This window comes from the organism of the source record quoted next, unplaced genomic scaffold, assembly GCF_019419815.1.
Source record: "Pyrus x bretschneideri cultivar Hongxiangsu unplaced genomic scaffold, Pyrus_bretschneideri_v1 Contig21, whole genome shotgun sequence".
NCBI classification, from domain to species: domain Eukaryota; kingdom Viridiplantae; phylum Streptophyta; class Magnoliopsida; order Rosales; family Rosaceae; genus Pyrus; species Pyrus x bretschneideri.
The window spans coordinates 3840581-3864557 of record NW_025999513.1 but is presented as its reverse complement, the minus strand read 5'-3'; the positions used below and the strand labels follow the sequence as shown (position 1 = coordinate 3864557).

Here is a 23977-nt window from a genome sequence, read left to right as displayed (position 1 = left end):
AGATAGTAGGACGGTTGTTACCGTAATTTGGTAAAAATTTCAACCCCTAGGTATAACTGTCACTATTTCTCATCCGCCCAGGGGTATTTCCGTCAAACAACAAAACATAGAACCGTGTTTGGCAACACCACAAGTACAATAATTCGGTCGTGATTTTTCCAATAAAACCCAAAACAGAAAAAAGGGAGCGACAAAACCCACCCGAACGCCGAAACGAAGACAACAACCAAAGTAATCTGATAAACAGAGAGAGAGAGAGAGAGAGAGAGAGAGAGAGAGGGGAAGAGAGAGAGTGAGAGAGCGTGTGATATTTGTAAGGCAACATCTCACAGATAAAAATTCCTCCCCAAAAATAATTCATTTCAAAAAACGACCGTTTGAAATCAGATCGTATTTGGGAGGGGGGGTCCGTGCGTTCTTTCTCTCCCGCCAAGGTCCCCCATGGCCGAGCTGGACAGCAGCAGCGCCAGCCTCGACCACGTCCACAAGACCAAGTCCCTGATCTGCGCCCTCAACCTCCTCTCCCGCAACCTCCCCCTCCCTCCCGACCTATTCGACGTCGTTTCTTCCATCTATGAATGCGCCCCGGATGCCCTTCTCGACGGTGACGAGGGTTTGGTACGGTTGCTTCCCACTCCCTTTTGGCTTTTCCAAGTTTTGGGTTTTGGTTCTTGGGTTCTTGCCAATTTGGCGTCTTGGGTTGGTTTTTTGTGTGAATTAGCGGTTTGGGTTCGTTTCGATTTCAGGGTTTGGTTGAAGGTTGTGAAATATGAGATTTTGGAGGAAAAAGTTTCGACCTTTATGTGTTAACTCAATTTAAATTGTTCACTGGAATATGAAGGGGTTTTTTTTTTTTTTTGCAGCTTGTTTTTGTTTATCTTTTTGCTTCGTTGATTCGAAATTTAGTAACTTTGAGATATGTAATGCTTGCAGGATGGCCCTCATAGTTCTGCTTTAGAAGAGGATTTGTTAGCAGACCTTGGAGATGCACTGTTGGAACAACGTCAAAATTTCATCTCCGGTGCTTCATTAATAGAATCGAAACAAAAACGTTATGAAAGCCACATTCAGCATCGGTTAACCGAACTTGAAGGTGACTAGCTTTTACAATTTCATGAGAACTAATCACTGGTGTTTCACATTCCGTTGCTCATTTGCCATTCCTGCTAAACTTTATGAATGATATTTATTCAGCATCTAATAGCACTTTTGTATGTTTGGTAGAGTGGCGATATAATGTTTTATCAATAGGCTCCTAGTTGTTGTATGTAGAAATTTCTGCGCATTCAAACAATGTGAAGGAAAGAAAGAACAAAAGAAGAAGGAAAAGTTGAATATTTTTTATGATTGATCTGGTTGGCTACTGTCCTCTCACCCACATTTTAAAGTAGATGTGAAAGTTACTAATTTGATTATAATGTGACCTCTGGGTCAGGTTAGACTAGGTCTTGGGTCTGCAAGTTTTTCCTGCAAAAGAACCATAGTGGTCATCTGTTCATATCTTAAACTGCATTGCACTTAATTGGAAGACCACATCGTTTTTGCACCTTTGGGCCATGTTTTAACCAGTAATGTACTTAATTCAATGATCAGCCAGAAATTATTACTTCAACCCTATGAGTAGCGTTCTAAATTGCTTTTGGAGTCCCGTTAGTGTTTTTATGTGCAGTTTTTGTCTAGCCTTACTACTGATTTTGAATCAGAATTACCTTCAAGTAGAGGAGAGGACCTGCAGACAAAGTGCTTGCTCGAACTCTATGGGCTAAAGGTAAACTTGATGTACTGAAATTATTTTGAAATTTCCATTTCAGAAGGACACTTTTTGTTTTTGCCTGTGAGTCAAAAACTTTTATGTACCTGTTAGCATTTTCCATTTTCCTAAAATATACAACGGAAAAAGTCATTATTGTGATTGTTATTCAGAATGTTATGTTTTATATTTTCTGGTACCGATGGATGATATGCATATGTCCTTGTTGGCAAGGACTTCTATTCTAGCAGCTTGCAGAATTGCAAAAGAAGGTTCGCTCTGAAGTGAGTTCAGAATACTCACTCCGTATGCATTGTGAGCATCCTGACAAAACATTGTTTGACTGGGGCATGATGCGATTGCGTCGTCCACTATATGGTGTTGGAGATGCTTTTGCCATGGAGGCTGATGATCAGTTCAGGAAGAAACGAGATGCTGAGGTTCTATCCTAATACATGCTTTACTTATTTGAAATGGTCACACTTCGATGGGGATAATGAAATCTGGGTATTTAGAGTAACATAGAATTGACAGAATGGGGTGGCAGTCTTTGATTGATTGTATTTGGCTAGTAATTTTAACACTCCTCTTTTAGTCTTAGGCACTCCGCCTGTGAATGTAGAAGAAATTGTAAAGTATTCAGTTTGGTGTGCATATGGCGATAAGAGAAGTGCCAAAATTGCTGTCCTTGTTTTTTTTCAGGCTACCTTCTTTTGGTGTTAATAACGAGTAAACGTGAGGTTTAATTTTGTTGACATGAAGGCTATAAAATATCTGGGGCATTTCATAATTTTTTATATGTATGTTTAGTGCATCAGTGCATCCTGAAAGCTGCTGATACAGTAGCATACCTTTGATGCAGCGCCTCTCAAGGTTAGAAGAGGAGGAGAAGAACAATATCGAGACTAGGAAAAGAAAATTCTTTACAGAAATACTTAATGCTGTTCGTGAATACCAATTGCAAATTCAGGCTTCTATGAAACGTCGGAAACAGAGGAATGATCATGTCCTGGTATGCTTTTTTGTCTTTTCATAATTATTAGTGTTTTCCCTTCACCTGTAGTGTCTCGGTTTAAATGTATTGGGATAAACTCATCAAGGATTTTCATGCTCAGTTTTGGAAGAGACCTAGGAACAGTCCTTATCTTTCACACAATCTTGATCTCCTACTCAGTGATGAGGCACAATATCCATGCTCACCATTAGATTGAAATCCGGCAACTGATAATTGAATCCGGATAAAGTACTTTATTTTTTGAATGTATGTTAGCTGTTGGATTTTGATCCAATAGCTCGCAAACATAAATTTTCATGCTCCCCAAGGAGTAGGTGATGACTGTACACACTCACTCACACACACACACACACACACACACACATCCCCACACATATACATACCCACACACCCATATTATATGTATACATCTGTATCAGAGATGCTTTAAGTGAGGATCTCGTAAGCAAAAGGGATCACATGTGAGCCCAACTTCATCAAAACAGCAGTCTTTTAAATCTTCTTTACATCCTGAAGACAGGACTTGTTATATTAAGGGCCTGAACTAATACAAAATATGTTGGAATGGAATAAGGTGATTGCTATTCTTACTACATATTCATGGTGAAAGAGTCCTTTTATCATTATCTTATTTTGACAGAGTTGGCATGGAAAGCAAAGACAACGAGCCACACGGGCTGAGAAATTGAGGTTCCAAGCCTTAAAGGCTGATGATCAGGAAGCATACATGAGAATGGTTAAGGAGAGCAAGAATGAAAGGCTGACAATGCTTCTTGAAGAAACAAATAAACTCCTCGTTAATTTGGGAGCTGCTGTTCAACGGCAGAAAGATTCTAAACATTTAGAGGGTACCGAAGAAATGAAAGACTCTGAAGGTGATTTGACTGAGTTGGAAGAAGATGTGGAGCTCATTGATTCTGATTGTAATGATGACAGTAGTGACTTGCTTAAAGGTCAGCGGCAATATAACTCAGCCATCCATTCTATTCAGGAACAGGTAAAAGATAAAGTGTTATTCTTTGCCATTATAGTTTTCTTTTATCCTTTTCACTCCATTGTTTATATTCCACTGTTGTACAATTTGACCTTTATAATTTATTTGTTTTAACTACTTTCTTGAATGGTATTGGTATCAGACCTTGGCAGCTTTAATTTGGGCTTCCTAGGTCTTAGCATAAAATTAAGACACAAATCACTCATGTGGAAGTTCTTTTTGTGAACTTTATGGATTTATGAAAGCTCATGTTAATCAAATGAGCAACATGGCTTGAATTACTTAATCTGTAAGACAGGCATATGCTTTCTTTGTCTTAAGGATATTGAATAGACCCTTCTTTGGGAATTTCCTTGGCCTTCGACCATGCTTTCATTGTTAGTTTCTTGGCTATTATATTGTATGTGGGTGGGTTATGCGTATGAATTAACTAGTATAAGGGGTGGTCCATTTGGCTCATTTTCCCTGTGATCTAATTGAAAGCTTTTTAAAAGTTCTATTTGTGACAATGTTCGAATTGCTGAGTGCTTTGGAGTAGAGGATTTTCTAATAATTAAATTCAACAGGTGACTGAGCAACCCTCCATGCTTCAAGGTGGAGAATTAAGACCTTACCAGGTTGAGGGCCTACAATGGATGGTTTCCTTGTTCAATAACAATTTAAATGGTATTTTGGCTGACGAGATGGGTTTGGGTAAAACCATACAAACTATATCATTGATTGCATATCTCATTGAAAACAAGGGTGTTACTGGACCCCACTTGATAGTGGCACCGAAGGCCGTACTACCTAATTGGGTTAATGAATTTGCAACATGGGCTCCTAGGTATGTTTACAGGGTCCTTAAACAGTGATCTCTCTGTCTCTGTCTCTGTCTCTGTCTCTCTCTCTCTCTCTCTCTCTCTCTCTCTCTCTCTCTCTCTCTCTGTGTATATATACATATAAAGATATGATATATACCTACCTACATTCATGATAACATGAAAGAAGAATTATAATGGATCATTTATGTATTTTCTTCTTGACCAGTATTGCTGCCGTTCTTTATGACGGACGTCAAGACGAAAGGAAGGCAATGAAAGAAGAATTATCAGGGGAAGGAAAATTTAATGTGTTGATCACACATTATGACCTTATTATGAGGGATAAACAATTTTTGAAAAAAATCAACTGGTACTACCTGATCGTTGATGAAGGGCATAGATTGAAGAATCACGAGTGTGCTCTTGCACAAACACTTGCAGGGTACGTGCTACATGCCAATAGAAGCCTATTTTCTTTTGATGCTTTATATAAGTCTATGTTTCTTCTTTCAATTTTTTGTTTTTTACCAATTCAGTAGGGCTTATATATTAACCTTGTTATCGCCCCTCTTAAGTGTGAGAACACTTGCTTCGATGCTTCATTTTATGCTTTTGCTTTCCAAATGGTGGTCATCTTGTCCACTCCTTGAGTAGTTTAATAATTTATGGCAATAAAAAATTTTCGTTCTAAAAAAAGAGTAAATTGTAGCTATGGTCCCTTAACTTTAACTCAATTGGAGCAATGGTCCCTCAACTAAAAATCCATTACCATTGGTCCCTCAACTCATCAAAACGTGCAGCTATGGTCCCTCAACTAAAAATCCATTACCATTGGTCCCTCAACTTTAATTCAACTAGAGAAATGGTCCCTTAACTTTAACTCAATTGTTGCAATGGTCCTTCCAACATAACTCGTTTTGACAAAATTTTTGATGTAGTTGACGAAAATGACCATAATTACACACTTTGATGAGTTGAGGGACCCTTATTATATAAATGGTCATTCCAACATAACTTATTTTGACAAAATTTTGACAAAATTGATGAAAATGACTTTAGCTACACATTTTGATAAGTTGAGGGACCAATGATAATGGATTTTTAGTTGAGGGACCATTGCTCCAATTTGATTAAAGTTGAGGGACCATTGCTACAATTTACTCTTAAAAAAAAGGATTTATTTATTTTCTGTTTTTGGATGGGCAGAAAGCTGCTGTTTAGCTATTTATATCCTAATCTGATGATTCAAAAAAGCTGTTTATCCTACCTTTGGGTGAACAAACTTTAAAGATGAAAAGAAAAACTTTGTCCCGTTTTTTCTTCTTTCCGAATATTTTTAACTTGGGTGTTTTCCGATTGCTCGTACTTTTGCCCATACCTAAAAAAATCTTCTTAAACTTTGTGGGAATGCTGCTTTGTAACAATACATTTGTGGTTAAGTTTAAAGGTTGGTTGTAAAATTGGACTGAGATCATCAATGTACTTCCAAAGAAACAAAGAAAGAAACAAATTTTTCGTGCAGATCATGTAAAAATCTAAAATGTATCTGACGGCAGCCAGAGCATTCCTAAACTTGTCTAAATTGGTGGTTGCTCTCCGTTGTGTCATCATATGATTTAATGAACAAATCTAATAATACCAATGTGATTTTTCTCTGAGGGTGTGGCGTAGTTTTTTGTCCCTACTTCGTAGGCTCCCTACGCTCATGAAATGTGAACTGAGACTGTTTACTTTGCAAAGGGCTTTCTCTGTTCAGGTAAAAGAAAGTCTCAGTCCTATATTTGAAGTTTGAACTAAGTCTTGGTATACTGATTTGATGCAAGTTTGAACTAAGTCTCGGTCCTATAGGTTCAATAGTGTTTGAGTTTTTATGAAGATTAAATGCAAGTTATTGCCTCCATTAGCAAATACATAAATGACTTGTGTTCCATAAATTTAATAATCTATTATCCTTTGAGTTCTTGACAGGTATTTTGGTTACTGTCTGCTGGTTTCTTTTTTTCCTACATTTTATTTTTTATAATATGACGGGTTCTGTAATTGAATTTTTTACTTGTACACAGTTACGATATGCGACGTAGACTTCTGTTGACTGGTACCCCAATACAGAATAGCTTGCAGGAGTTGTGGTCCCTGCTTAATTTCCTTCTCCCACACATTTTTAATTCAGTTCAGAATTTTGAGGACTGGTTTAATGCACCTTTTGCGGATCGGGGCAGTATTTCTCTTACCGATGAAGAACAGCTATTGATCATTCGCCGTCTACATCATGTGGGTCTTTGCTCCCAGTTTCTGTTTATTTTGGTTTTGTGGACTTTTTTGTTTTCTAAAAAAAATTGAAGAATTTCTTTATGTTGTAGGTTATACGGCCCTTCATACTAAGGAGGAAAAAAGATGAGGTGGAGAAGTTCCTTCCTGGAAAATCTCAAGTCATACTGAAATGTGACATGTCAGCATGGCAGAAAGTATACTATCAGCAAGTTACAGATGTGGGCAGAGTTGGGCTCGATAATGGTTTGTAGCTTTGTTGGAAATCCTCTACATTAATGTTAATGCGTTTCACCATTCTTCTTACCTGAATCTAGGTTGAAACATTGTGATAGTTAACGTCCTTGAAAAGCAGTCTAAAATTGCAATGATTATTTATTCTGTCATAATTTACTGATGATAACTTGTTTGTAGGTTCTGGAAAATCAAAGAGCTTGCAGAACCTGACAATGCAACTCAGGAAGTGTTGTAACCACCCATACCTTTTTGTGGGAGATTATAACATGTGGCGCAAGGAGGAGATCATCAGGGCATCGGGAAAGTTTGAACTACTTGATCGTCTACTCCCAAAACTCTACAAAGCGGGGCACAGAATCCTGCTTTTCTCACAAATGACTCGTCTCATGGACATTCTTGAAATTTATATGCAACTTCACTGACTTTAAGTATCTTCGACTGGATGGTTCAACAAAAACTGAGGAAAGAGGGACTCTGCTTAAGAAATTCAACGCTCCAGACTCTCCTTATTTCATGTTTCTCTTGAGCACTCGTGCAGGAGGCCTTGGTTTGAACTTACAAACAGCAGATACGGTAATAATTTTCGACAGTGATTGGAATCCCCAGATGGACCAACAGGCAGAGGATAGGGCTCATCGTATAGGTCAAAAGAAAGAAGTTAGGGTATTTGTGTTGGTTAGTGTTGGATCGATTGAAGAAGTAATTTTAGAGCGTGCTAAACAGAAGATGGGCATAGATGCCAAGGTCATCCAGGCTGGACTGTTTAATACAACTTCCACAGGTTGGTTGTACTTCAATTTCATGCAATTTTTTCTGCTATAATGTCATTACTTCTAGCAAGAAAGAACTAGGTTTTATTGACTGCTTTATTACGTTGCCTGCACATGCTTTCTACACATGCATCACGTTCGTACAAATGTAGTTTCATAATACACATGCATGTCGTTCCAAAGTCAGAACCACTGCACTGAGTTGCAACTATTATCGATCTTGAGCTTGCTGTTGAACGCCGCATAAACTACAAGGTCAAAACTGTGTTTCCTTTTTCACTCACGGTAAATTGCATCAGAGATTGAAGGGAAGGGATGTCTTGCACCTTGCACGGTTAAGATAAACTCATTTTCTTTATTTTCTGCTCCACTATGGCTGTATTCTGACAAAAGATATACCTTGTGTTTGCAGCTCAGGACAGAAGAGAGATGTTGGAAGAAATCATGCGCAAGGGTACAAGATCGCTTGGGGCAGATGTGCCAAGTGAGCGAGAAATCAACCGCCTTGCTGCCAGATCAGAAGAGGAGTTCTGGCTGTTTGAGAAAATGGACGAGGATAGAAGGCGAAAAGAGAACTACAGATCTCGCCTTATGGAAGACCAGTGAGGTTCCTGAGTGGGCATATTCAACACCTGATAAGCAAATTGCTACGAAAGGCTTTGACAGTGGCAGTATCACAGGAAAGCGCAGGAGAAAGGCGGTACAGTCTTATTCTGATGGCCTTAGTGATTTACAGTGGATGAAAGCTGTGGAAAATGGAGCAGACATATCGAATCTTTCAGGCAGAGTAAAAAAGAGAAATCACTGCTCAATCAGATGGCGTTGTATTAGTTAGTGGTAATGCAGGAACAGAGGAAAAAGTTACAAAATTGATTCCAAATGGTCCATTGGTGAGAGAGGGAGATAGTGAAGATACCTACGCATTGACCCCAGCCTCGAAGAGACACAAGTCTGAAGGGCCTAAAATAGAGAAACACGAAAGTCACTGCAGCTGGAGGAAGTGGTTTGAATGGGCCCATCTTGACGTTCAAGATACATCGGAAGAAGAGATCAAGCTATGTTAACCCAAGTTCATCCTCTGATGGCAGAGGGCAAAATGCCAATGTCAGAGGAAATGGATGGGCTTAATCGAATTGGCTCAGCTAGTTACCTGAGCATGATTGTAGTTGCTGTCTTGTACATGGTCTTGAGCATTGACCAGCTTGCAGCTGCTCAGTTTACGCAAATGCTTCACGTACTTTGTAGACTGATCTGGTCATGGGTGACACTGACTTAACCTCCATACATTCTGGTTCTTGTAAGAAGTCCAGCACGTAGAGCAGCAGCGTGAACTTTATGAGCTCGGAATTATCGATAGCACATTCCGATCTCTTTGTCAGGCTCAGTAGGATAATGTATCAAAGAAGAATTATGGTAGGAAAATGTATAAATTGATAATCTTTTGGTTTACAATTAATTAGAGATTGCATCCGTTTCAGAGAAGTTATTTTACAAGCAGAAACTTCTTCCTCGTAAGTTTACGTGATTGCTTTTGAAAGCGATTTTTAAGAATAGAAAACGCTTATGATGGCTTTTGGCTGATGAAGCTAAAAATGCTTATAGGCCATGAGTACTGTACACTTACCATGTATTTGTACCATCTTTCTTGTAGAAATGATGGTACAAAAGTAACATTTTTTATAGGTCAAAGAAACCTTCTTTGAAAATCAAACGCTTCTTCACGAACCAAGTTCAAGTATTTTTACAAGTACTTTCATAAAAATTTTAACGTGCTTGTAATAAAAGCACTTTGAGCAAAATACTTACGATAAAAAGTGCTTCCTATAGAAGTAGTCCTAAACGAGCGAACAAACCTACTAGCAGTAAATGGCATGCGTTTAAAGCAACAACCCGCAGACACAATGTGGGAAAGAACAACCGTAAGGAGTAAAGCATCAAGGCTGTGCTCCACTTCCATGAGTAAAGCCTCTCAGAGAAGAGAACAAAGCCTTTTCACTCATGGAACAAAGCCAAATCAGAATCATCAAATCACGTCATTTAACAGTAATAATATCACATATTTCGTTCTAACAGTTCCTCTAGGGAGACATCCGATAAAATTGGAATGATATATTCTGTTCTAACACCAGCAGCAATGCTTTGCTGCGTCGCATAAAATAATATCCAGAATAACCCTCATACATAGCAACATCAGAAATCAACTAGAGCCACATCTATCACAAAAAACAGGAACTAACAATGATAACTGACTACACAACGATAAAAGAAGCAATTTAAACCCAATTCTACGAACACCCGTCATCACACAGCTCTAAGAAACAGCTGGTGCCAACTGATGCATAATAAGATTCAATAGTCTTCCTAAAAGCTGCAAATACCCTCATCAGTAATTGATGTTAAAGAGGGTATTAACTCTGCGGACCCTAATCAGGAAAGAGAAAAACACCTAGACATACGAGAGGACCTCTATTCCTCTTGGCCAACTTCAAGGTTTTTCAGTTTTGATTCCAATTCATCTTCATTGCCTTCGCCCTCTCCAGATTCTTTGTCGTCATCTTCATCTTCATCATCGTCATCTTCTCCTTCAGGGTCATTCTCGTCCAAAGATCCAAGCATGTCGGGAGTTTTCTTGAATGCATCCTTCAGCTCGTCAATGCCCTCATCAGAAATGAAATTTGCATTGATGTTGAGCAACTTAAAACCGGGCTTCTGAACCACAGCCTGCACCAAAGCACGAGCCCCTGCTCTTCTGATTTGGTTGGTGTTGAAATCAACTTCCTGCAACTCCGCATGGCCCTCCAACACCTTGCTGATCTGAATAGTGCCTTCATCCTTAAGGCTGTTCTCACCTAAATTCAGCTTGGCCAGATGTGGTTTGGCTGCTATACAAGCTGCTATAGCAGGAGCAGCTTTAGCTGTTATGTCGTTTCCAGCAATGTCAAGGACTTCAAGTGCAGGAGCTGATTCCTTGAGAACATTGGCAATTGCAACTGCACCCTCATCTTCTAGGTTCAAGTAACTAAGGTAAATCTCTGTCAAATTGTCATGCTTGGAAAGAGCTTTACTCAATGCGACTCCACCTTCTACACCAAACATGTTGTCCCGCAAGTCCAGCTTTTCCAAATGGGTACAAGTCCCAAGTGCTTCAGATAAGGCAACTCCTCCCTCAGAGCCAACCCTCGTGGAGGAGCAACGGAAATTGTTCAATAGGGGAGAACGCTCGACAACCTCAGCAATAGCAATTGCCCCCTCATCTCCTGTCATATTATTATGAAAATGGAGGACTCTAAGCTTCTCTGTGGAAGGAATCAACTCACAAACTGCTCGAGCAGCTTCTTCTGAAATGCCATCATTCATCAAATAGAGTTCCTCCAAGTCACTTTGTGATTTCAGGAGTGCCCCAAAAGCCCGAACACCTTTCTCACCCAAGGCATTGTTGGAGAGATTCAAATACTTCAAAACACTACCTTCTAAGGCAGCGGCAAATATATTCATGACTTCAAGAGCTTCTGCCTCTGGTCTTCCTGCTATAAAATCTGAAAGGTCAACTTCTTTCAACTGGTTCTTAAGAGAAACCAATATGGGCTCAGCAACACGGGCTGCTCCGAGACCAAAGCTTCTATTGCTGAAGCATATTTTGGTGTAAGTGTTCCCTGGCTCCTTCAGTGACTTCAAAAGCTCCTCAGCTTCCTCAGCCTCTATAAAAGCACGTTGGGCCTTCGATATATCAAACAAGGTCTCAGTGGGTGTGGTACCAGATGTCACTTTTCCGTCCTCCTTGCTTCTAGGTCCTTTTTTGAGAACTTCAAGCAGGAGCTTACTGCATTCCCGGGCATAAAGCTGCACTGCAGAACTTCCATCCCCATCAGGTTCATTTTCATAGTTTTGATCTGCAGTAGCAAAAGCGACATCCTCAATTCGTCTTGCATTTTCCTCAGCCTCTTCCTTACTCAGACAGCCATACTTCTCAGTGAAAAGGGATTTAGAACTAAGATTGTTTATCATCCGCTCCACAAGCACTTTCCTTGTATTTTGGCTAGGAGGCCATAGTTTAATTGAAAATGGACGACGTTCTGAATTCAGAGTTGTGGCATCCATTGCAACAAAACCTACAATTGCAGGCTGCGGTTATGTAAATGACACTCATAAACACTAAAATGAAAAGATAAGCAACCTACTTATGACATACATATAAAGTTCCAAGATATTAAATGATAACCATCAAGAATTTTCAAAATGAATGTTTCAGGATATGAGAGATAAAACTCCTATAATATCAGAAACAACATCCTTTACCCAACATAATTCTTGACAACAGAAAAAAAATTAAGTTAATAAATGCAGATGATAATTATTGACCTAAAAACTGCGAAAGAGACTCGGAATTTAGAAAATAACAATGATGCAATAGAACTTCTCTTCCTCTTCACGGGAGGAGAAAATTTGTAACGCAAACAAAACTAAAGCACACAATTAAAACCTTCATAACTATTATCATGCAACTCACTTCATTTTTAACTTTTAACCAATTTTTTCCCATATATATAGATTCCCCATATGTTATGTTGCCCCTTAATAAGCATTACCAATGAAGTTTCTTCAGTTTCCCCCCTCCCTTTCCCCCCTTTCTAGCAATCAGAGGGTTTAGAGGACATTTCACTCAGACCAAAACAACGAGGAAATTTCACAGTTCCATTTGGTAAAAGGTACCTGTCAAGAAATGCAAATGATAAAGTGAAGCAGTGACTTTTCTGCTTCTTATAATCTAAAACATTGAAAACATTATCATACAATTAAAGAATCACCATACGGAAAATTTCCCTTCCATTATTTTCGGATAACTTTTCACCCTACAACACTCCAGTCCAATCTCCATCTAGAAGGATCATAAAAAATTGAAACCGGTCAATACGGCACACTCACAACAGATCATAAAAACCAAAGAGAGAACCTCACTGGGCTGCTCAATTATCCAATTATCATACTAGATCCAAAAGTTTACAGCCCTGCAGTCCCCGGCCACGGGATTGATTCCACTGCAGACCATGTCATTCATTCTCTCTTTTCTCATCTCCAATGCACACTCATATATATTACGACAAAAAAAATCATATCTGTAATTTTGGCTATAGCCGATGGATCCAACAATCTCATTGAACCAACCCCATTCTCCAAAACTAAACATAAAACTGTCAAATAACCAATGTCATGAACTTATTTATTGGATAAATGTCAAGGTACCAAAGAACTACCAATAAAAACCCACAAAGATTCAAACTTCCACAGTAAATATAATCAGCAACAAATATAAAATTATCAACTAGAAATCAAATATAAACCCAAATGAATCTGAACCCTCCAAGCAAAACAAAAAACAACCCAGAACAGATAATCAGTCAAAGAAAACGAAATGGGGTTCAGTAGCTTCATAAATTTCAAATTAAAGCCAGACTATCAAGCACAAAACGTTACCCTAAAACTGGAAAAGTGGGTAAAACCGAAGCAAAAGTTGAAGAGAAAGAGATGGGTACCTTTCTTTTTCTCTCCCGCTTTCTGGGTACTCTGGGATTTTCAGAGATTCAAACGGAGCTCTGAAATGGAAGAAAGCAATAGAGGGAAAAGAGAGTGGAGGGAAAAACTGAAAATTAAGGGCAGCGGAGTGCGTGTAGGTATTTTGGATTTATAAATATTTAGGGGAACATTGTGTCAATTATCATGTGCGTTTCCGGCCGCTACTTTTGATGTTTGGAAGGCAAGATAGCAATGTGACATATGCGGATAGGGTTTGGTTGCCAAACTGAATCAGAGAGAGTAGTATTATTTGGCAATTTCCTTCTTCTTTTGTTAGACGCAAAAATGAGTTTGTTGCAATGTTCTTCCCCCTTTCTTCATGCTTTTAAAGAAAAGTGTAAATACGTTTGGAAATACATGTACAAAATATTTACTATAAATACTTTAAAATTCGAAATACTATGGAATTGGCGGTCAATGAGTACATGTCATCTGAATTTTAAAAAAGCGAGGGCTTATCTTTTCAACAGTAATATTCCATACGTGCAGGTGAAAGTTACGCGGTTAGATTCTCATTTCAACGATAAAATTAAAAGAGTTTTTCTATATATACGTAACAACTGCCAAAGAATGGTCAGCGAGATATTTACAATGACAAACCAAATTTTACAAGGAAACACATGAAATTAGATAAATCAACTATTGGAAACAAAATTAAAAATTAAAAAAAAAAAAAAAAAAACGCATAACGGCAGCAGCTCCAAACCCAAACCATCCTTTTACCCGTTCCACCGGTATTGGTGGCCTCCCATGGCCATGCTCACCCACCCTTCCCTCTCTATCTCTAGGTTGCAACCATATTGAGTTAGCATGACAAGCCTATAGTGCATGAGTTAAAATAACATAACCCGATCCACGTAATAAGATATTGTGTGCTTTGGGGCAAGCACACAATATTGATGTAAAATGTTGATTTTTGTGTGGTACAAGAAAAGCTCACTATATAGGAGTGTTGGGAGTCGTAGGTAATAAAAGTAGTAGCTTTTCCAACTACATGTCATAAAAAGCTTTGCTTATGAAGCAGTAATGAATCTATACAAATACGTATAACAGGACTCCAAGTGGGTTAGTTTTCTCCAAGAAGGGGCTTAGAAACAAGGACCACGCATTGATAACGAGGAGTTGAAAACAGTTAAAATGTTAAACTCGTGGGACTATCCGTTAGGTGCATTTGTTGCCAACTTTTCTGAAGTTTTTGAGAAACAAGCTAAAAGGAACAAGGGGAGCAATCGAAGGAGAGGGAAAGTTTGGTGTAACTGAATTTCAATCTTTTCTATTGATGATGGTAATTACAACTGTGGCATTTATAGATCACAACATAAGCCACTCTTATAACCGCCTTAAGACACAAGTACCCTTCATTTAGTTTCACTGAGCTTTTGAAGCACCAAAGAAGGTGTAAGATTATCTCCCCTCCTATTTGAACGATTACGGCTAAGGCCTACAATGCTGCAAAGAAGCATTCAGGAGGCGGTTGATAACAAGGTTTTGAAAGAGGTTATGATCTTTGGCAGGTTTTGGTAGATGGACTAGTCCCTGGAAATGCTGCTTTCACTAAATTCATGATAACTGGGTTTTGTAAGTAGAAGCAATATACTAGTGTCCCAACTCCTGCACCAATTGCAAAGAACCGTGTCCTAGATAATTATACGTATCAGGAGGTAATCAATTAGGTGTGTAAGAAACGAAAGCGAAAGGGGCTTCAGGGTTTACGGGATTTCAGCGATCTAAAGGAACAAGGGTATGATCGAGAAGGGATATCGTCCAAATGAGTACACGTAGTACGTACACAGCAATGCAATGATGCGAGGGCGCGTTTACAAGTGACCGAAAGTTGTCGTTGAATCGGTTAGATGAATTTTCTCTTATATGGTCTCCAAAACATGCCTAACAGGTTGATAACTATAATTTTTGGGTGTTGTTTGCAGTGGGTGAAATGTATTTCATGTTTTGGCAAGGCCGTCATCAGCATTGTTACATGAGCGATGACATGAATGCGCCGTTCCCTCTTCATCCTTTATGCACAGAAAACAGTTGCTAACTCGTTGATTGATTTCTGTTATTCAAGTAAAGGGGAAACGATTGCTTTGGATGTCTGGAGGCGTTACTTACACTTCATCTACTGGGATGCTCCCTCTAACCGATATCCCAGTAGACAAGTTATTCAGAGGTACAGTGGCCAGTTGGTTATATTCTTTGGGTGGATGTGTTTGGGCCGGTTGGGGTTGAACAAGGTTTGGGGAGATGGTGGGGTAGAGGTAAGGGTGGTGGCGCAGAACAAGGGGGATGAGCTGGGCAACTCTGGGTTCCAACTTTCTGATGGGTCAGAAAGTCCAGTTGAGATTGATCAAACGGCTACTTAACAGAGGTGAACTTTGATACCTAATCAAGATTTCCCAGAAATTTCTAAAGAACTTCGTTAGGCACATGAAAATGCAATCATCAGACAATGGCTCTTCGTTATTGAAGGCAATTAAACGATATAGGCACTGGCAGATGCAAAAATTAGCATTTCGAAAACTGAGCAAGAAACCTAGGCCAATTAAAGCAAAGGTTAGAAGGATAGTAGAAGCTGGTTATACCATCTGCGGCTATAAAACCCAAGATCAGGGTTTGAACATTACAATAAGCAAATGCATTTCCAATTTCTTCTAGGGCAAAGATCAAATGAAAATCATACCCAATTGACCCTAACCTTAACTAGGGGTGCAACTTGGGTTGGGCCAATCTGAACCCGCCAATGTCCAACCCGACTTTAAACCTGAACAAGCGGGTTTTTTTTTTAGTTATAACCCCGTCCGAACCCAACCCAATTTCAACCCGTTCATTGATTGGGTTGAGTTGGGTTGATCATTTGCCCGTCCATCCCCAACCCAACCTGACCCAACTAACCAAACCCAATCTAACCAAATTGTAACCCAAATCAATTATTGCTCATACTACACCCAAGTGTGCCAGTCCAAAAACCAATGCCCTTTCTAATAATTTTTTAATAAATTACCCTTTAAAATTTACTTAAGCTTTTAGGGAATAATAGGCTTTGATTAGTTAGCCCATATTCATAGTCTCTAAATCCTAAGCTTTATAGTAGATTGATTTATGAAATTAGAGTTAGCTAGCTTTGATGCTACTTGGTTAATTTTTTTAGGAATTCTTGGAAACTAAGTTGTTGCAAGATTAAACTTGAAAAAGTTGGGCAACCCAAACCCAACCCAAGTAAACCCTAACCCAATTAAACCCTAGCCCAATTAAACCCAAATGAAATCCAAATCCAACCTGAACCCAAGCCCGAATTGTAAAAGTTGGGTTAAGATTGGGTTGACCTTCCAACCCGCTTGAGTTGCAACCCTAACTCCAACTACCCTAAACATGTTTGGTTCATGTTTTTTCCCGATTCGAGAAATACGGCATCCTGTTCCAAGTTTGGTTCCATAAAATTACAACTTCAATTGTAATTTCATAACAACGAATAAGCTAATTAGGTTCACTAAACCTAAGCAATAAAAGGATGCCTAACGTTAAAAGCTTGCCTAAGTTTATTTCTAAATCTCAAAGCAAAAACCCTGCCTCAATCAACTACAGTAAGAGCAACATTCTCTAAGCAAAGAATCAAAAACCCGAAAAATCAAACCCGGAAACATTCAATCATTCTTCAAAATATCACCAAATTATAACTAAGCATAAACATCCAGAGCACTTTCAAAATCCATAGCAAATATTAAAACTAGGAATTAAAACAAAACACCGATTGAGATCAATTTCGATACGAAAGCGATAGAAATAACATAAATTGAAAAAGGGGCAATACTCTCAACGGTAGGACTTCTGGAACCTGGCTCTGGCACCGCGACCACCGAACTTCTTGGGTTCGCAGCGCCGGGGATCAGCGACGAGGAGAGTCCTGTCGTACCTGACCAGGATGTCCTTGATCTCCTTCTTGCTCTGCTCGTCAACGTACTTCTGGTAAAACGCCACGAGGGCCTTGGCGATGCTCTGACGGATGGCGTAGATCTGGGAGGTGTGGCCTCCGCCTTTGACTCGGATCCTCATGTCGACGCCGGCGAAGCGCTGTCGTCCGAGCAGCAGGATCGGCTCGTAGGCCTTGAATCGGAGGATCTCAGGCTCGACGAGCTCGATTGGGCAGCCGTTGATCTTGATCAGGCCGCGTCCGCGCTTGCAGTAGGTCACTGCCACCGCCGTCTTCTTCCGACCGAAGCATTGCACGGACTCGATAGCTGGGGCCGCCATGGTGTTGCTCTCTAGGGTTTGGGGTCTCCTCTCCTGGGGGCTCTGTGTGTCTCTGCGCGCTACGAGCTTGGAGGCGCGAGACGGAAGTGCGGGACATCTTAAATGAGAGAGAGAGATAGGGTTTTTGGTTGATTGGACGGCTGAGATTGTTTTGTGAAGCAACAGTGAGATGGGTACCGAGGAAAATGTATTTTTTCTGGACTGAGCCATTACATTGTTTCCATCCGGCCCATCTTTAGAGGCCCATACTTTATGTTGGGTTGTAAAATTATGAATAATTCACACCAACGCATGCAACTTTTAATTTGGATTTTGTAAAACATGGTGCAAATGCCACTCATATTACTGTATCCATTAAAATTGACTAGTTGAGATGTAGATGTCACTTTCTTTTTGGATTACACAACTAAACGAGATGTAGATGGAGCATTCTCAATGCAAACTGAGGATTAAGACGAAAATGTAACGAGAATATTAAGAATTTAGACACATTCGATCATAACAGTCCAAGATGAAAGCATAATAGCTCTAGCAATTAATAAGGTGAAGATGGATACAACTACTTTTGGATCCGAAATTAAAAGCTCTAGGAGTTCATTTTTCACAGGGATAAGGTATTTTCCAACAACAATTTTATGTGTGGTCTTTATACTAAAAAAACAGACAAAACAGAGAGGAGCTGAGAGGAAAAGTAAAAACAACCATTCAAAAGATCATTTGGGTAGGGCCTCTACAATCTATCTCTTGTACACCTCTGTACAAATGGTCCAAGGCATAGGTCATAGCGAGGGACAAATGGCACATTAAGATGTTGATGAATTGGTGGTTCACTTGGAAAAATCCATGGATCTGTCGACTATGGAACATGGGGTCAAACTGGTTGGTGTGGCCCTAGTTACCAGAAATCTGAACAAGTGGGGTGTTAGAAACATTCTTCGGTCCCCTTGGAAAGAGCTTAGGGAGGTTGATGTCAAACGGGTCGGGGATAATACTTCTATCATAACAGTCCAAGATGAAAGTACAACAACAAAGATCCTCAGCTAGGTACCGTGGGCAGTGATGAAACAAAACTTCTCTGTAAACAGATGGCCTCCAGAACTTGCCTTGGAGGAAATAAAGATGGAAATGGTTCCTTTTTGGGTTCAGATTCGGGAAGGGGGGGTGCCTTTCTGCCTCACTTCAGAAACTAATGTATGACGCCTCTCTAAGGAAATTGGTGAATTTTTGGAATTTGAGAATCCATCCAAAGCACGAGGGTTTCTATGGGCGAAGTTAGTTGTTAATACCATAAACCCCTTAACCATTGGCTGTTGGCTACCAACGGAGAATAATAAGGATACTTGGGTGGAATTTCGATATGATATGTTGCAAGATTTTTGTTACCAATGTGGGAGGATCAGTTATGCAAATACTAATTGCTCTTTCAAAAGTGGGATTATTAAAAAGAAGGCTCTCTTAGCAAGTGTTCAGGACTCTGGGGGAACTGATATGTCCTTGGTTGAACTAGTTAGTTACAAGTCTGCAATCAAAGTCCCTGTGTGGTTAAAGGCCATGCAAGAAGAAGTTAATGCCTTACATGCGCAAGGCACTTGGAGTCTAGTTCACTTACCAGCAAACAAGAACCTGGTTGGATGTAAATGGATTTTCAAGATTAAGAGATACTCAGATGGGTCTATTGCCAGACACAAAGCATGGTTAGTTGCTAAGGGTTTCAGTCAAGAACCTGGATTGGATTATGGGGAAACTTTTAACCCTATGGTGAAACCTACCACAGTCAGGTTAGTTCTTGCTCTTGCTACACATTTCAATTGGCCCTTTAGACAATTAGATGTCAAAAATGCATTTTTGCATGGCATCCTACAAGAGGAGGTCTACATGTCTCAACCTCCTGGTTTTGAAGATCCAAATCATCCTCATCTAGTGTGTAAGCTGTCTAAATCCTTATATGGGCTAAAACAGGCTCCTTGGCCCTAGAATGAACGATTCACTCAGTTTCTTCCTCTTTAGGATTTGAAAACACATACTTTGACTCGAAAACACATACTTTGACTCATCCTTGTCTGTTAAGCATGTTGGTCATGAGATTGTGGTACTGCTCTTCTATGTGGAAGACATCATTATAACTGGCAGTGCTTCTAGTGCAATTACACAGGTTATTAGTGCTCTTACTACTAAGTTTGATATCAAGAATTTGGGGTTACTTCACTATTTCTTAGGGATTCAAATCACTAAAATTGCAACTGATTTGTTTCTGTTACAAACCAAATATGTTGAGGATCTGTTGGTTAAATCTGAAATGTTTGAAGCTAAACCATGTGATACACCATATCTCCCTTACAACAGGTTACTCAAAGAGGATGGGCAACCTTATTCAAATCCTAAGTTGTATAGAAGTATTGTGAGGGCTCTACAATACTTAACTTTCACAAGGCCAGATATTACTTTTTCTGTGCAACAAGTCTGTCAGTTTATGCATAATCTAATGGTGTCCCATTTTACTGCAGTTAAATGTATATTACGATATCTGAAGGGCACAATGCAGTTTGGTATATCATATTCTAGAGGAAATTTGCAGTTAAAGGCCTTTAGTGATGCTGATTGGTCAAGGAACCCTAATGACAGGAGATCTACAACTAAGTTGGTGGTATTTTTGGGTAACAATCCAATTTCGTGGTCCTCTAAGAAGCAACAGACTGTTTCCAGATCATCAACCGAAGCTGAATATCGAGCGTTATCATTTACCTCAGCAAAGTTGGATTGGATCAAACAATTATTAGCATTTTTGCACATTCCACTACCTAGTGTACCTGTACTCTTTTGTGACAATCTGTCAGCAATTGCCTTGTCTTTTAATCCTGTTCAACATCAAAAGACCAAGCACATAGAAGTAGACGTGCATTTTGTTCGCGAAAGAGTATCACAGAAACAACTATCAGTATAGTTTGTGTCTTCACAAGAGCAGTTTGCCGATATTCGTACAAAGGGGTTAAGTGGTCCTCTTTTCAGAACTCATTGCTGCAATCTCATGCTTGGTTCCTCAAAGCATGATCTTGAGGGGGGATGTTAGAGTATAGTGCTTTAGATTGTGACACTTGTCATAATCTTACTGTATTAGTTAGTTAGTTATCTGTAGCTCTATATAAGACTATCTCATGTAATTACTTACCAATTAAGAAAATATATCAGATTGTTCTTCTTCTCTCTCTCTAACTTCTTTCTCTAGTCTCTCTTTCTCTCTGTTCTTGATTCAATATACAGGATTACAGTATATGTTTGATCATTTGATATAGCTTAACAATAGCCACGTTATGCACACTGTTTCCTCCTGCACTGTCTCTACCAATGTACAATTTATCAAAACTACCAGACAGGACCAACCATGGCTCTTTGTCAGCATTGCTAGCATCTGATTCTTTGTGGGGTTTGTGGGAAGAGTCCATTGAAAAGCATCGATCCCAGCAATGTAGGTAACACATGGGAAATGGGTTTTCCGGGACGAGCCTGTACTCGGCTGAGACGGTGAGGACTTGGGCTTGCGAGACCAAGCGATTGAGAAAACGGTAGTAGTCGGACGAGAAGGCAGATTCAAAGCAAAACCCACCACCGTGGAGGTAAACCAAGACGGGGATAGGGTTTTTGGGTTGTTGATATTTTTGGTTTTGAGGAGGGAGGTAAAGGCGAGAGGAGATGCTAGGGTTTTGTGAGATGGTGATGTCAGAGACATTGATTTCAGGGTCACGAGGGAATGGGAGCACATAGGGAGAGCCCATGAGGCGTTCCACCGGCTGTCTTTGTATATTCTGATTAGGGGGAGGAGCTCTGAAGCTATTTCTTTTGCGGTGGTTTGAATTGAAATTTGTTAGGAAAATGAGAAAGAGAGGAGCTCAAGACTGACAGCTAATGCAGAAAGTAGCAATAGCAACCAAAGTAGCCACCATATGTCCTCCCGCGCGGTGAGTCAAACTATACGTACGTCATGGCCCCTCGTAAATATACAGTGCATGCATATGCATATATCTTTAAATTATAAATGACATTGAGAATTGTTACTTTAGCTTTTCGAAAAAATCATTTTGTACTTTTCCTCTCTTTAGTGTTAATAACTCGTAGCACTTCTCAATTTTTATTAACAGATGCACACAAGATTACACCCTATATGGAAAGAGGAGTAGACCAACAGCATGAGAAAGTTGAATACATAAATAATTTATATAGAGAAAGTCTTGGAAGACAATGAAAACGAAAGACGCACCGATTGACTTCGATGCCTTGAATGCAGAATGATCATTTGGTCTCACAAGCTTGCAAGAGTGCAACGATCATATGGGGCAGCCCTAGCTAGTCAGTACTCTATCCATAAAGACACTACATTTACAAGGCAATTGGTCTTTATTTGTTGGGAGTTGTATGTATATATTAGTTAAATGTAATTATCCTTTTTGATAGTTAAGTGGCAAACAAGATAGCTCACTTGATTTGTTTGCTAATGAATTAATGGCAAATGGTCCCTCTATATTAAGAGGCACATCCCAACTCTCAAAGCTTCACATGTCAATTCAATACTTATCTCTCTATATCTCTGTTCTATAATGGCTTCCTCCTCCTCCACCACCACCACCACCACCACCACCAAAGAAAAAATCTCTGAGTTCCTTCCTCTCATTAGAATCTACAAAGATGGCACGGTTGAACGCCCAATGGAATCTCCATTTGTTCCCCCATCTCCTCACGACCCAGAAACCAATGTCTCTTCCAAAGACATCACCATCTCACAAAACCCTAACATCTCTGCTCGCCTATACCACCCAAACCTACCTCAAAACCAAACCCTGAAGCTTTCCATCTTGGTTTACTTCACGGTGGTGCATTTTGCTTTGGATCTGCCTTCTCGTTTCTTGACCAACGTTATCTCAACCGCTTGGTCTCAGAAGCCAATGCTGTAGCTGTCTCTGTTGAGTACAGACGTGCCCCATAAAACTCACTTCCTATTGCTTATGAAAATTGCTGGGCTGTTCTTCAATGGGTTGCTTCTCACTCAAGCAACAAAGACTCAGATGGCAACAAGGAGCCATGGTTAGTCAACTACGGAGATTATGATCGACTTTACATTGGTGGTGACAGTGCAGGTGGAAATATTGCACACAATATAGCTATGAAAGCAGGAGTTGAGAGCTTGTGTGGTGGTGTGCAAATTTGGGGGCATTTTTGTCCCACACTTATTTTTGGGTGTCCAAGCCAATTGGGTTAGAGCCTAAAGGTGAAGAATTTGAGAACACTTTGCATTATAAAGTTTGGAATTATGTTTATCAACAGCTCCTGGAGGGATTGATAATCCAATGATCAATCCAATGGCTGAGGGTGCACCGAATCAGGCTGGACTTGGGTGCTCTAAGCTGCTTTTGTGTGTTGCTGGCAAGAATCTGTTGAAGGATCGAGGTGTGCGGTACTATTATTTGGTGAGGGAAAGTGGTTGGAAAGGAGAAGTTGAACTGTTTGAAGTTGAAGGAGAGGAGCATTGCTTTCATATCTTACGTGAGACTGAGACTGAGAATGTTAAGAAAATGATCAAACGTTTGGCTTCTTTTCTTGTCTAGAATAATCATGTTAGTTTGCTCGTATGTTGAATATAGAGCTCTGGTTCGGGATTTTATATCCCTCATGTGTCATTTTCTATGATGTAAAAGTAATAAGTAATCATGTTTAATAGTAAGTAGAATAATAAAAATGTCAACACCTGCTGCCAACAGTCTTTCTTCAAAAAAACCAAGTCGAGTACAAAAGTCCTCAAGCCCAACAACATTCTTTGTAGGAAAACTAGAAAACCCTTCATCGTTTCCTTCATGCTTTAATTGAACATCATTATGATAATGTTATTGTGATTCTCAGGATTATTTTATCTTGTTAAATCATGTCATCTCATCCTTTCATATGATCGTTGTCACTACAAAAAATTAGTCATTAGCGACCAACATTTTTCGAGGGCCCCATAAAACAAGCCCCAAGCTTTGTGATATTAGTATTCAATGTATGAATTACAAGAAAGGTAAGGTTACACTATAGCGTTAACATTTATACTCCAATGTTACACGAAACAATGTTATTTAAAATTGTATTACATTTTGGACGTTCTATTGCACTATCAAGGTCTACCTGGACGGAATTGTATTACACTATTATCGTTCGCTACGGTGTGGACGTTCTATTGCACTATCAAGGTATACTTGGACGAAATTGTATTACACTATTATCGTTCGCTATGGATTGTAATAAAACCTCCTCTTATGTGTGCATTGTCTTTCATCTTTCTTCCAAAAATGATCT

The 23977-nt window shown here is 39.5% G+C and overlaps 4 protein-coding genes and 1 pseudogene across 6 annotated transcripts; 2 read left to right on the top strand and 3 right to left on the bottom strand.

Annotated features, from left to right (window-relative positions):
- Positions 1-395: 395 nt before the first annotated feature.
- On the top strand, positions 396-9319 carry LOC103930803 (probable ATP-dependent DNA helicase CHR12). The gene is given in 16 exon segments (XM_009340177.3): positions 396-618; positions 934-1093; positions 1704-1768; positions 2002-2190; positions 2613-2762; positions 3406-3762; positions 4326-4585; positions 4789-5004; positions 6626-6833; positions 6923-7076; positions 7245-7486; positions 7488-7848; positions 8250-8440; positions 8442-8648; positions 8650-8823; positions 8825-9319. Coding segments are annotated over 16 exon segments (3252 nt in total). The 5' UTR covers positions 396-441; the 3' UTR covers positions 8966-9319.
- A 577-nt stretch (positions 9320-9896) lies between these two features.
- Positions 9897-13692, bottom strand: LOC103930802 (RAN GTPase-activating protein 2). Of its 3 annotated transcripts, none has more exons than XM_048584388.1 (2): positions 13310-13692; positions 9897-11946 (listed from the first exon to the last, which is right to left on the bottom strand). In XM_048584388.1, exon 2 carries the CDS (start codon positions 11933-11935, stop codon positions 10304-10306), a length of 1632 nt encoding a protein of 543 aa, XP_048440345.1. In that variant the 5' UTR covers positions 11936-11946; positions 13310-13692; the 3' UTR covers positions 9897-10303. The 3 variants fall into 3 exon arrangements, with proteins under 3 accessions (XP_048440345.1, XP_009338449.2, XP_009338448.2); XM_009340174.3 differs by having other exon boundaries at positions 9897-11959; positions 13369-13692; XM_009340173.3 differs by having other exon boundaries at positions 13369-13692.
- A 3341-nt stretch (positions 13693-17033) lies between these two features.
- LOC103930801 (40S ribosomal protein S16) lies at positions 17034-17711 on the bottom strand. Its single transcript, XM_009340172.3, has one exon. It carries the CDS (start codon positions 17654-17656, stop codon positions 17219-17221), a length of 438 nt encoding a protein of 145 aa, XP_009338447.1. The 5' UTR covers positions 17657-17711; the 3' UTR covers positions 17034-17218.
- A 3205-nt stretch (positions 17712-20916) lies between these two features.
- On the bottom strand, positions 20917-21426 carry LOC103930825 (hydrolase 3-like). The gene has a single exon (XM_009340211.2). The coding sequence runs from the start codon at positions 21424-21426 to the stop codon at positions 20917-20919; it is 510 nt and encodes a 169-aa protein (XP_009338486.2).
- An 819-nt stretch (positions 21427-22245) lies between these two features.
- LOC103930824 lies at positions 22246-23250 on the top strand (annotated as a pseudogene).
- The last annotated feature ends 727 nt before the right edge of the window (positions 23251-23977 follow it).